The sequence below is a fragment of the Carettochelys insculpta genome, chromosome 1 (assembly GCF_033958435.1).
Source record: "Carettochelys insculpta isolate YL-2023 chromosome 1, ASM3395843v1, whole genome shotgun sequence".
Lineage (NCBI taxonomy): Eukaryota > Metazoa > Chordata > Testudines > Carettochelyidae > Carettochelys > Carettochelys insculpta.
In genome coordinates this window covers 44,873,976-44,887,225 of record NC_134137.1, presented here as the reverse complement: position 1 = coordinate 44,887,225, position 13,250 = coordinate 44,873,976, and the positions used below count along the sequence as shown (strand labels likewise).

The window sequence follows — 13,250 nt, the reverse complement described above, 5'->3', positions numbered from 1 at the left end:
GAGAATTGTTGTTCCACCTCTCAATTCCATTCTCATCTGGCATTTCATCAGTGCATATTTTTAGGTTGTGTGGAACAGTCCCAAGTTCAAAGTTAATCTTGTGTCTTTTGTTCCTTCATGAATGTTTTTTCAATGGTTTCTCCAAGTCTTTCCATGGCTTCTGTCTATGCCTACATTTTTATTATCTCGAAAACCTATTTTGCTCTTTTTTGGTTTAGCTGTGTGATAAAACAATAAGGCTTGTTATATTTTCAGGTGTGCTGTTCATACATGTATGTATATATTGCCAGAAATATTTGAGTTTTGTACAAGCTCAAGGAAACAGTTCAAAAAAAAGTAAAGGCAAGAAGTACTTGACACTCAAAAATGCAATAGCAATATAGAACAGAGATCGAATATTACAGTGCTTTTATTTAATCAAATATAATGAAACTTTGTTAATTCAATACTGGGTTCCCTGATATTTCATCAGCTTCTAACAGGGAAAAAAAATCATAAAAGAATCCTGAATGCAAATGGGCACACAACCATCTCTCCCAAACCAGCCTTAATAAAGTAACATATCAACTCATGTATATAAAGGTTAACTCCAAACCTACAAAAAAATATAGGTATGTCTTGCAAGTGAACATTTATGTCAGAAGTCCTAAAACACAGACCCCACATGTTGAACACTGCATACAGAAGGCCATCATGACCTCTCAGATAAAACATGCACACTATAGAAAAAAATTTCTACACTATATCAGCCCAAAAATAATAACTAACTTATGAATTATCCTGTTAAGTCAGGAATAGCTTCAAACAGCACTCCAACCTTCTCACTAGTGATAAGTGATGGCTGACCACTGGCTTCTAAAGCAAATGTAATGGGCAAATGTTCTCTTCAGTATAAAAGAAATTGTAAATGGAAAGGAATGTAAAAAAAAGGCAAGAACTCTTTCAGATGCTACACTAATTTCAAGAGCACATGAAAACTAAGCAAAGGAGGACAAAAAATCTTTCCAACTTTCACACATGAAGGAATGCAGGTAGTGCCTAGCTTTGGACTTGGGAAGGCCTACACTGAAAAGGAAAAAAATTATATCCATTGTACAGACAAACAGTGTGATTGAGGGAGTAAAACAGTCATGCCCAGCGGGCATGGCATATGTAAGTATTTTAGCTGTACATACGTAAGTAAAAGTGCAACTCAGTGAGCTTCTACATCTCACTGAGCATTACTGGTTTGCACAATAGTTATGGAATTGTCATGCTCGCCATAAGTAAGAATGAAAGCCTTCACTAGAGAGAAAGACACTTTATGTCACTGGTATTTTGGAAAAGACACATCTACTTTTGCATTAAGAATCTGTGAGTACACAAGTGCACATGCATAAAAAATGTGCACAGGTTAATCAGTTACATCTTCTAAGCATGTTCATATTCTGTATTTAGAGGGTCTCAAGTAAATGCCAGCTAATCAAGAACAGAATGCATCTCAGCAGTAGTCTTTGTTTCGTTTTTTAATTGGTAAGGTAAATTTGATATCTTACAAATAGAAATAGTTACCTGTTTATATTCACCAACACAGTTTTGGCAGCAGAATCTTTTCTGCTGCCCGTCAATCGTAAGGACGTTGTTTCCTGCACCTTTACTGGGCAAGTACTCCCCACAATGCTCGCAGCAATTCATTATTAAACCATTCGCCATTCTGTATCTATTGAAGCAGTGGTCACTACAAAGCTTGTGAGTCATGTTCTTAAAGCTAACTTCATGTCGAATCTATAAAGAAAAAAAAAAGTTCTTCATCAGTACATTACACTTGACAAATCACAATTTAGAAGCATATCTGGTTCAGATGGAACCCTACAACACGTGCATCTGAAATAACTACAACAATAAACTGTCTTGTTGCAAAACTTTAGACCCAGTTCTTGTAGCCCTAGAAGCTAATCCAAGATGATATTGGTGGGATTCACACAAGATTGCTCTAGAGAACAGGGAGCTAATTTACATAAATTTGCCACACCTGTACTTTATAATTTGTTGGCAGTAAGCACGAATTTTAATATATTTGGCTTTTAATTCACATGGCTGTCTTGGCTGCATTGCTATGCAAACTGGGCCCAATATTTGCATCCAGAACATAGTAATCCCAACTCAGTAGAATTTAAACAAGAGCATATTGTACTATACAAACCATCTGTACACAACTCAGAAGGATTCTCCAAAACATGCAGTTAGAACAGAGAACATCCTGAATTGTTTTGATGGCAACATTTGTATGCTATATACTGATCAGTATCAAATACTATTGAATATATGCTTTGAGAGCTCTCAGAATAGTTATCGAAAAATGAAATATGAAAGGAACAGTAAACAGTTTCCGGTTCTCTCTCTTCTAGAATGCAAAAACCAGAGGACATCCATTGAAATTAATTAAAAAAACTGACCAAAAGCACAACACACAGTCGACCTGGGGAACTCACTGCCCTGGGATGATATGAAGGCCTCAAGCATAACGGGATTAAAAAACGAATTAGATAATTTCCTGAAGGATACAGCCCATCAGTGATTGTTAACCAAGAGGTCAAAGATGCAATTCCATGCTATGGCTGTCCCTAAGCCTCTGACTGCCAGATACTGGAGCTGGATAACAGGAAATGAATAACTCATTAAGTGCTCTGTTCTGTTCATTGCCTCAAGCATCTTACACTAGCCACTGTCCGATGACAGGATACTGGGGTAGCTGGACTATTAATCTAATACACCGTGACCATTCTTTGCTCTTCTGGAGATCAACAGTGATCAATTGAACAAGGTTTCATAAACATTCAAAATGACTAGCTATCTAAAGAAAAGCCTTGCCTGTAGTAAATCAGCAATGGAAATTAACTCCAAAACATTAAACAGCTTGACAACAAAAACACCAGTAATGCACAACTGTCTTCTTAGGTTTCTTAAATTTAAATATTCAATAAAAAAATTTGCAAAAATTATTAAAAACAATTATAAAGCATGACTGAAGATGGAAAGAGCTATAGAATTAATTACTATGGAAAACCTGGACAACTTTAAAATAACAGATATTTTACACCACTCTTTCCAATTAACATTTTAATAAATGTTCTACTAATTAGCCATTTAAGAAACCAAAAAAATTCAACCAGACCTCAGTTAGTTTACCACAAATAGTGCATCTTGACTTATTCAAGATTCCTTTTGAGGGATTATGCTTGTCTTCATAGAAGGACAAACACGATGTACTGCAAAACTCCTGGAAAGACTCACTGGAATCAACCTGAGCAACAATGGTGCCTTTCATTGTTGTTATATCTCTGAAAGACAAAAGTGCTAGATTACAAACCTTTTTTTTTTTTTTTTTTTTAAACATAGACTTTTATAAAAATGTAATTAATTCTACACCACCACCCCCACACCACCCCTGACTATGCACTTTTAATTTCTTAAGATTCCAAACAGCTTTTGGTTCATTGCTATTTTCAAGATGGCACCCACTGTACTGATATCAATGAAACATTCCATCCATTGATTGTAATACTACTTTCTAAAACAAAAACAATTATGACTATTACTACACTAACATTCCAAATAGGCCTTTAAAACAAAGTAATATCTGTTGTATACACAAGAGAATATCAGGCTATATATTTCCCTATACTGCTTTCAACATATAAAATACAGTATTTCTAAAACTGCTTTTACCAACGAGCAGTTACTGGTTGTGCATATCCAACTTATTTTACATGGTATCTGCAAAAGATTAAAATTTTAAACATAAAAAGCTGCTTTTAACAATAAAAGTGGTTAAAAAAACCTAACTCAATCAACCAACATCTACTTCCTGCACCTCAAAAACCCATACCAATGTTTCAGCACTTTATTATTTTGGAGGGGGCTCTCTTCTTTTGTAATACAATACTGAAAGAGCTTTAGTTTTAGCTGCAGCCAGAAATTTTTGTTACAAGCAAAACTCTACTCTGACTTTGCCTGGTGTGCTTGGATATTACAATAGATCGTTATACATAAAAATATTCACAAGTAATTAAGTTGGCTAAGGAAGTTCCAAATTAGCAATTTAAATAAGAACAATCTCGCCATAATTGACTAAACATTCAATTCAAACAGGAAAATTATTTTTGGACTAACCAAAAGAACAGTAATAAATTACTATGAAGTATTTCTTCCAACCTTTCCTCATTAAAAGCCACCTGCACTATTGTGTTCTGGATAGTTCGAGACAAACTTGGTCATAGTCTTCACGCTTCACTATGCGCCTCATTTTTATTGTTTGTTCTGCACGCCAAAAATAGCCAGGCAGAATAATAATTATTTACCAACTTTTGATTTAATCAGATATCTAAAGTTACATTAAAATTTTCCTCCATAAGCTTGGTTTAAAACCAGTTTTCCCAGCAAAAAGTTTCTAGGAATCTGATTATTTCAACTCATTAGATTACTTGGTTTTCAGATGCAAGCAGAGTTTACAAGCTACTACTAGCTCCTATGATGGAAGATTTCACATACTTAATTTCTTCTGTATTGAAGCAGAAATCCAACACCAACTGAGCTGTGCTGGTGCAGCCTTTGCTGTTTTTTTGTTTTTAAACCACACAGGGTTTTTGAAGATCATGACATTCAAGCTCCTTTTTTTTTTTTTTTTTTTCCTTTTTCTTTTTAATCAAGCCATTATGCTCCCAGCAATGCTGTATGGGTCTGAAATCTGGACAATCTACAGCCATCACTTGAAAGTCTTTGAGAGATGTCACCAACACTGCCTCTGAAAGATCCTGAAGACCAAATGGGAAGACAGATGAATCAACAGTAGTGTTCTGGAAGAGGCAAATAGCACAGGCAGCAAGGTAATGATCATCCACTAGCAATTCTGCTAGACTGGTCATGTTGTCTGAATGCCAGACCATCGCCTCCCAAAACAGGTTCTGTTTTCTCAGTTGAAAGAAGGATACTGTACCACTGGGAGGAGAATGGAAACATTATAATGACTTGAAGGATAACTTAAAGAAGTGCAATATTGACATTGACATCTGGAGACACTCATCCAGGATGGCTCAAAATGCACAAAAGTAATACATGATGGTCCTCAGCATTTTGAACTTGCCCGCTGACAAGCTGAGGAGGACAAATGGTGCAGGAGGAAGGTGAGGCTAGCTTTCAGTCATGGTCAACAGCCTCCTGCTGCACCTGGAAACATTGGTCTTCATTGTAATAGAACTTGTCGATCAGGGACAGGCTTTATCAGCCATCTGAGAATCCACAACTCCCATGGACGATGACCATACTCTGTAACAAGTGACTGCCATCATAATCCGTAATAGTTGCTGACAGAACAACATTCATCAGATGACCAAGCTAGATAATACATAGCAACTCCAGTTTCTGATAGAGTTTAATCTCCCATGAAAACTAAGCCATGTAAGAAACTGAATCTGTATTAGTTACGGCCAACATTTCCTAATAATCTTTTCCATCCACGTGGAGATTTTTTCCATCCCTGTGCAGAATAATTTTTATGTGCACTAATGCATGTGGGAATATGCACCATGCACCAGCAGAAATAAAAATAACCTACTGTGGGCACTCTGCTAATCATCTGGGTGGCATGTGAATCTCTCTTGAATGACAGCACAAATGCACAGCTTACCAGGAACACAGATTGTGGCCACGTTTTCCCAAGTTAGCTGGTACATCTTAAAACAAGTCAGTTATTGCTGTGTTGACAAAAGAGCTATCAGCACAAAACAATGTGGGTTTATTCACTTTAAAACAAAAAAAAAAAAAAAAAGTCAAGCATCTGATAGTCCAAAGTACCAGGAGACTTGTCAAATCAGACCACATTTCCATCAATTTGTTCCATCAGTTTAGATACCGAAGAATCATCATTTTCTTCCACATACTTATGAATCAGGCTGTCTGCAACAGGAAGGATTTTTGCTTCTGGACAGTACCGTCACAGAGACACCAACAGGCACTTCTGCAATTAGCTGTGAATGTCCAGCAAAACAAAGAATACGGACAAATCCACTGGCACAGTCAAGCTGTGCTATCTCTTTCACTAAAACGCTAGTGAAAGCTCCGGGTATTGACTGTTCATTCCATAGCTCACTTTCTTCTTTACGTTTCATGTCACTTGCTTCCAACACAGTCTGTTATTCTTTCAGTGTGAATACTGACCACAACGATGCAGTACTTGCAGCACAATGCATCCTCTTCACTCTTGTCTGTACTTTTCTTGAACGATTTTAAGTACCATTTCTGGTTAGTATTTTTAAGTACAGATCAGCATTTTTACCCCATGTTTAACTCTTTACCATCTCTATTCGTGGAGGACTGATTGCTTAAATTTAAATAAATAAATGAAGATATGCATCTCATAGAGCTGAGAGGGACCTCAGGAGGTCATTTAGTCCTGCCCCCTGCCTTCTTGGCAGAACTAAGCACCATCCCTAAGAGATTTTTTTTTTAAATCTATTTGCCCCAGACCCCTAACTGGCCTGCTCAAGGATTGAACTCACAACCCTGGGTTTAGCAGCCCAATGCTCAAACTGCTAAACCATTCCTCCCCACTAAATCAAGACAGACAAGCACCACTCTAAATGAATGCAAAGGCATAGCCTGGCAACACACCTCTATCAACCAATCATAGTGTAACTTTAACACAGTTGGCTTTTCTGACCTCCATCATGTGTGCAGTCTCAGTTTTACACTGCAGAACTGCATCAAATCTCAGAAATGCAAGATGCAACGATCATATAAAGCATTAGTGTGTAGCCAAAATGAGTAATCCCCCCACAACCAAATAAACAAACAGATAAATTTAGTGGATTTATGATTGATGAGTGGGTGTACATCAGTAAAAGAAACAATTTTAAAAACCTACTGATATATTTGGGGGGGGGGCAGTAATACAGTAAAAATTAAAAATACAGAACACTAAGTCTAAATATAATCACCTCTGTAATACTGCCCATATTATACTGCTCTGACCCCTCAACAGGATGACTGTCTTATGCCCTCATTCATGCCTTCACTATTTCAGCTCTGCTTTCTATAGCTTCCGCAAAGCACCATTCTCCAGACTTCTGCAAGTGCCCATGCCTTTATATTTACAAAGAGAAGTGGGATCCATCATTTCAGCTCCATTTCCACTGGTTCCACAGTGACTTTAGGACTGAATTCTCAATTCCCAGGTATTTGCAGCAGGCCATTTCACAGGCTTGCAGGCTTCCTGTTCCTCTCCCTTTCCCTTCCACGCACTGTCTAGGCCAAGGTCTTCCCACATAAGTACCAGTCAATGAAACAGTCTTTTTTGTGTTTCTCTGACACGTTTCCAGTTCTCTACTATTTTTCCCCCTATGCATTTGCCTCTTGATTTACTCTCTTTTCTTTCACCCCAGAAGCATTTATACAATAAATTTTTACACAGTTTTTTGTAAACTGATCCCATATTGTTCACTGTACTGATTCCACATTGTTCTCCCCTATAGCAACTTTGAAGTGTCAAACTTCAAAGTGCCGGCACGCTGTGTAGCTACGGGCACTTAGAAAAGCCCGAGCTACGTTGAAGTGCCTTCAGTCCCCAAAATTGTGAGGAGGAAAGGCACTTCGAAGTAGCACGGGCACTTCAAAGTGCCTGCAGCTACATGGCATTCCGGCACTTTGAGGTTTGATACGTTGAAGTCACTGTGGGGGAGAATTTGCCTTATGAAGTGCTGCATATACATTGCAGCACTTCATCAGTAATCTCCCATCACTCTGATTACCACGTCCCCTACAAAAGTTGGGGGCAAGTGTACACGTAGCCTGCATGGGAAAATATTTTTGTAGTCAGATCTTGCAAGTGTCAAATATTTGGTTATTAGAAACAATCAGATATTTTTGCATTTAAGTATTAAGGGAACAAGAAATAAAACACCTCTTACTTTTTGCACATAACACAGAGTTTCTTTGGAGCTGGTTTATGTGAGAATGATGAGAGGCAGGCAGTGGAACAAAATAGGTGAGCTGATCCTTTCCGCTGGTATGCAGTCTGTCCCTTCTGCAACGGCTTTTTACAATTTGCACATGTGACTTTAACCTGTTTAGAAGGTGGTGGTTGTTGTTGTGCAGAAGGCTGAAATATCTGTTTAGGGAGCGAGGCCACTGGTGACAAGGAATCCACACCTGGTTGCTTCTGATTTCTAGGGAACGAAGCTGACTGGGATATCCAGGAATCTTAAAAATACAAAACACACAAAAAACTAAGAGGAAAGACATTTTCCAATATGCAAACAGATTTGATTGTGTTAGGATATTTGCTAACATGTGATTAAGAGAGAGAAGAATTACTTAAAGGCATACATAAAAATTTAAAATCACATGATTTGGCTTGGTCTATACTAGGGGAGAAAGTTGATGTGAGATACGCAACTTTAGCTACGAAAATAGTGTAGCTGGAGTGGATGCACTTTAAGCCAACTTTCTCCACCATCCCCGCAGTTGACTTTCCTTACTCCTCACAAATTCAACAAGTACCAAAGTTGATGGGAACGGCCTAAACATTCAATTTAGTGACTCCCTACATAGATGCATTAAATCGAACACATGAAGATTGATCTCTGCAGTGTTGGCACTCTCAAGTGTGGATGTACCCTCAGTCAGTACATTTAGAAAAACGGTACTATTCTCTGCCATCACAGGAAATCCCAAAACAGGGGAGTATCTCATGATGCTCATTTCCTAAGCCTGAAAGCACCAGAGTGCTTAAAACAATTGAAGCTGTTAGCAAACTAGGTGTTGAACCTGTAGACAAATATAAAAATCAGCCAACTGCCATTAAAAATTAGACAGAAAAGTCAAAGCAGAATTCCCATTTTACAGATTATCTATGAGAAATTTCTATTTTCTAAACTTATTGCTGAAGAGGTTTATAAATTTGTACCAATGAAACATCTGTCAATCGTTGGTTGTTATCAAAGATACCTGTCAACTTTTTATTTTGAAAGCAAACTCCTGGATTTTCAGTAGACAGAAATATCACTTACAAAAATATTAGAATAAGGTGAAAACTGTTCTGATTTAAAACTTTCTGTATTACAAAAATACTAGACTTGCAACTTCTGAACTAGTTTTCCAGACCAGTGTCTCTGGCCCCAAGTCTGGCTACAGGATTTCTGTATAATAATTCAAGACATGCAAAAGTAGATTCACACCAATCATTGTGTTTACCTATATCATAGCTCCTATGCAAAACAATTCCTATTTTACCTTAACACCTATTGCAAGGCAACAGCCATCAGCTAAGACAATGGAAATTGACACGCTAGAAAAAAAATGAGTTCTCAAGAATTTGGTCTTCTCAGTAGGGAACAATAAACTCAGTCCAAGTCCTTGCAGTACATTGTTTCTCCCACCCAGTAAATTGCTCTGGACAACACAATCCCAGAGTACAGAGACACTTGTATACAGTCGTTTTATAGGTTAGCATGCTGCAGGGCTGTTTGCATCACAATTCAATTTGTCCCATAGGAAAAGAACTAAAAAATAGCATCCTTGTGTCTACTGAACTGAATTTTAAATATCTTGCTTAGGTCCAGAAGACAACATTGTGGCAAAACCCGCTTTTTAGGCAATTCTCTGGAATTCAATCTTCCATTTTGATTACCAAAGGTTTTACATCCTGACAATGCAGAAATTTTCCACTGGATGCCAAGAGTGAGAAGTGTTCTTTTAAGAATGAAAAATTTTGTTAAAGTGAAAATACAAACAACATGCTATCAGTATATCAGTAACTTCGGCGCATTCTAGCTGAATGTTTCATATAACTGATACTACGGCCTGGCATGTATACCTTAGATACCATGATCTAAATTAGCATGAATGTGGCATTTATCCTAAGAATGGATATCCTGCAAACTGCACTGTGGGATTCTAAAAGGTCTGTGGCATCACTACAGTTTGTTCTACTATCAGCAAGTTAGTTTAAATGCATAAACGTTTTCAGTGACTCTTCTTGCACAGCTGGTATCAAAGGAGCCACATGGAAACAACAAAAATAAAATCGGTATGAACATTATACAAATTTCCGATTCTTCATTCCTGCAGTTTTTAGGTGAAAATGACTACAACTTATTCTTGATGCTTTCTAATGAATCCATCAATCTAAAGAAAGTCTACAGTATTTTCTAATGAAGCACTATATTTCTAAGAAAAGAGTAAGTTTTACTTAGTTTGCTGCACAATTCTCAGATAAAGGGTAACTAAAACGATTAGGGGGTTTGGAATGGGTCCCATAAGATTAAAGAGACTACGACTTTTCAGCTTAGAAAAGAGAAGACTTAAGGGAGGGATATGATACAGGTAGAGATAAGATACATAAAATCATGAGTGGTGTGGAAAAAGTGAACAAAGAAAAGTAATTTACTTGTTCCCACAATATAAGAACTAGGGGACACCAAATGAAATTAACAGCCAGCAGGCTTAAAAAAAAACACAAAGAAAGTTTTTCACACAGCATACAGTCAACCTGTGGAACACCTTGCTAGAGGAGGCTGTGAAGGCTAGGACTATAAAACAGTTTAATAAAGAGCTAGACATATTCATGGAGCATAGGTCCATTGATGTCTATTAGCCAGGATGGGTAAGAAATGGTGTCCCTCGCCTTGAGATGGATGGCAGGAGAAAGGAACATCATTATTCATTCCCTCTGGGGCACCTGGCACTGGCCACTGTCGACAGACAGAATACTAGGCTGGATAGACCTTTGGTCTGACCCAATATAGCAGTCCTTATGTTAACAGACTCTGGGCATATTTAAATAAATTATAATGTTCGTGTCTGGAAATCCAGGGTACTGTTTGGGATCGTTTGTTTGCAGCCCCAGTTGTTTTTCATGACAGCAGCCAAGAGTGTCCTATTTACCAGGCATGCAAGATGCATTAAATGTAAGTAAGCTATTAGAAAGCTTCAATTAACATAAAGTGGAGGGGCACCAGGGAGTACAAGGGGAAGCAGCAGAACACAAAACAAAACAAAACAAAAACAAACATTCTCTTTGACCTGTCACATCTTTAAAGAACATGTTCACACTGAAAAATTGGATCTGCTACCACAATACTCACAGTTTAAGGAAACTCACACAAAATGTAAACCCCTCACCTTTCCTTTTTTTTTTTTTTTAAATACTGCCAATTATCTTAGACTGACATATATGTCTCTAGAAAATACCTCAGACCAAAACATTGACACTCTCCCTTTCTTGCATGTTTGGAATAGGAATCCATGTTGACTTCTTTCCATCCAGAATACAGAAGCATATGCCCAAACGGCTAATGTACACGTGACTAAGCCACCGGTATTACTTAACTGATGATTCATGGGTCATATGGTTTGCACACTTCATTTTCCGCAAGACTCCAATTTGTCACTCACACCTCCCAGTCCCTTCCACAAGTCTGCAATTGTCCTCAAGATTTCAAGTGGACTTCCCTCTTCTGTGTAATGGAAACACCATGAAGTGTAGAAACAGTGCCAAACCCTAAAATGAGACTTCCTGGTCTTTTCCTCTTTTGTCTTTAAGTCCACTGTTTTGTCCCTCACATTTACACTCCTTTCACTTTATCCTTCTCATCCTTCAGTCTCATTATTTTCTCCACCCTCTTTCCCCCTATACTGCTAGCCTCCTTCTAAAAATCATTCCTGAAGCCCAATTTCAGCCCCAAAGAACGTATCCCCTTCATTGGTTTACTCCCATGTTGTCCCCAAGTCTCCATTATTTCAAGATGCTCTCCACCCCACCCTATCAGTGCTCTGTTTAGGCAACATCCTCACCTACTATCTGCCTGCTTTAATGCTCTCTTGTGATTTATGAGTAGTCAGAATGATATTAAGAGAGTTTGTCGCTCTCAGGCACTCTTCTTAGAGGCTTCTCCCAAAACAAACTTCCTTTAAGTATTAAGGCCACCTTGCTTTAGAGTTGTAATGGATTTCATACAACTATGGACTGGACTGGACATGCTCATCACTGCCTTGTTTAGTGCCGACAAAGATGACGACCTTGGGGGAACGCTGTCTTCCTGGTCTATAGGCTTCTCCAAAATATCCGCTTCACATAGTGGGGTCGAGAGTCATCAAAGGCAGAGCTACTGAGGGAGGATGCATGGTGCCGCATAGCCACGAGTTTCCTATAGTGCTGCAGCACCGAAGATGTCCCCACTGGGAGACACATGGAGGTGCTGCATACAGTGCTGCAGGTGAATACACCATTGTCGGAAGAAACACTGGAGCAGAGGTCAAGGGCCCAGGAAGTGGTGCTAAAGATGCCATGGCTGGTGCCACACATGAAGGGGGCAGGCATGCCTCAACCAGAGCAGCGGCCGTGAATTCAAGGAGATCCCAAGTGGCCTCAAATGTGTGCAGCATGGAGGGAAGATGGAAGTCTTCTTCCACCACCAGTGGTACCAGAGAGTCCACCAACACCAGAATCGACAGACCTACCCTTAGGGCCAGAGCTAATGGTGCTGGGATGGAGGGACATGGCACAATATGGGCTGACTCAGTGCTCTTGCTTGACGTCCTTGAGAGGAAACGACACTAGTTGGTCCTGTTGTATGTCCACAGCAATAGAGAGTGCCAGGAGGATAAGCCTGTCCTCTGTATAGGGGTCAGTGCTGGTGATCCCTACATGCATCCAGGAACGGAGCTGAGGCTGACAGGCTGCGCACCAATGGAGTCAAGATCTCTTCCCAGGGCTGTAGCTTAAGTGCCAACTCAGTGAGGAGAAATTTAAGCTACTGATCTCTCTCCCTTTTAGTTCTTGGATTAAACCCCCAATAAATTCTACACTTCTCTTGCAAATGATCTTCTCCCAAACAGTTTAGGCAGACAGCATAAGTTTACTGCGCTTAGCACATGGTTTGAACCCTGGAGATGCTGGAGCACAATCAGAGGGAGAACATCCCCCACGAACTATCTATCACTGGTGAAAAACAAAGAACTACAAAAGGCTACAAAACTAGGGACCCAACAACTTGCAGAGCAAGACCTCAGAAGCTCCAATAATCATCACTGGCAGCAAGAACGAGCTTAAGGATGTCAGGTAGGCAGGAATGTATGTTCTGCTGGTGAGACATTGTTGCAGGGGGTGTCACTGTCAAACCCCAACAGTGCTACTACGCAAACTCTCCTGACAATGTATGCACATACATTGGAAAGCACATGAGCAATCACTTAAACATGGATTTTTGTGTGAC

The 13,250-nt window shown here is 39.0% G+C and overlaps 1 protein-coding gene across 8 annotated transcripts in view; it reads right to left on the bottom strand.

Annotated features, from left to right (window-relative positions):
- Positions 1–13,250, bottom strand: part of ZMYM2 (zinc finger MYM-type containing 2) — a 196,336-nt gene that overhangs the window by 137,642 nt on the left and 45,444 nt on the right. For all 8 annotated transcript variants that reach the window (XM_074985173.1, XM_074985237.1, XM_074985228.1 and 5 more), the window contains 3 exons: positions 7,944–8,235; positions 3,155–3,320; positions 1,552–1,764 (listed from right to left, as the gene is read on the bottom strand). In XM_074985173.1, the coding sequence (XP_074841274.1) occupies positions 1,552–1,764; positions 3,155–3,320; positions 7,944–8,235 (671 nt within the window). The remainder of the gene's footprint in view (positions 1–1,551; positions 1,765–3,154; positions 3,321–7,943; positions 8,236–13,250) is intronic.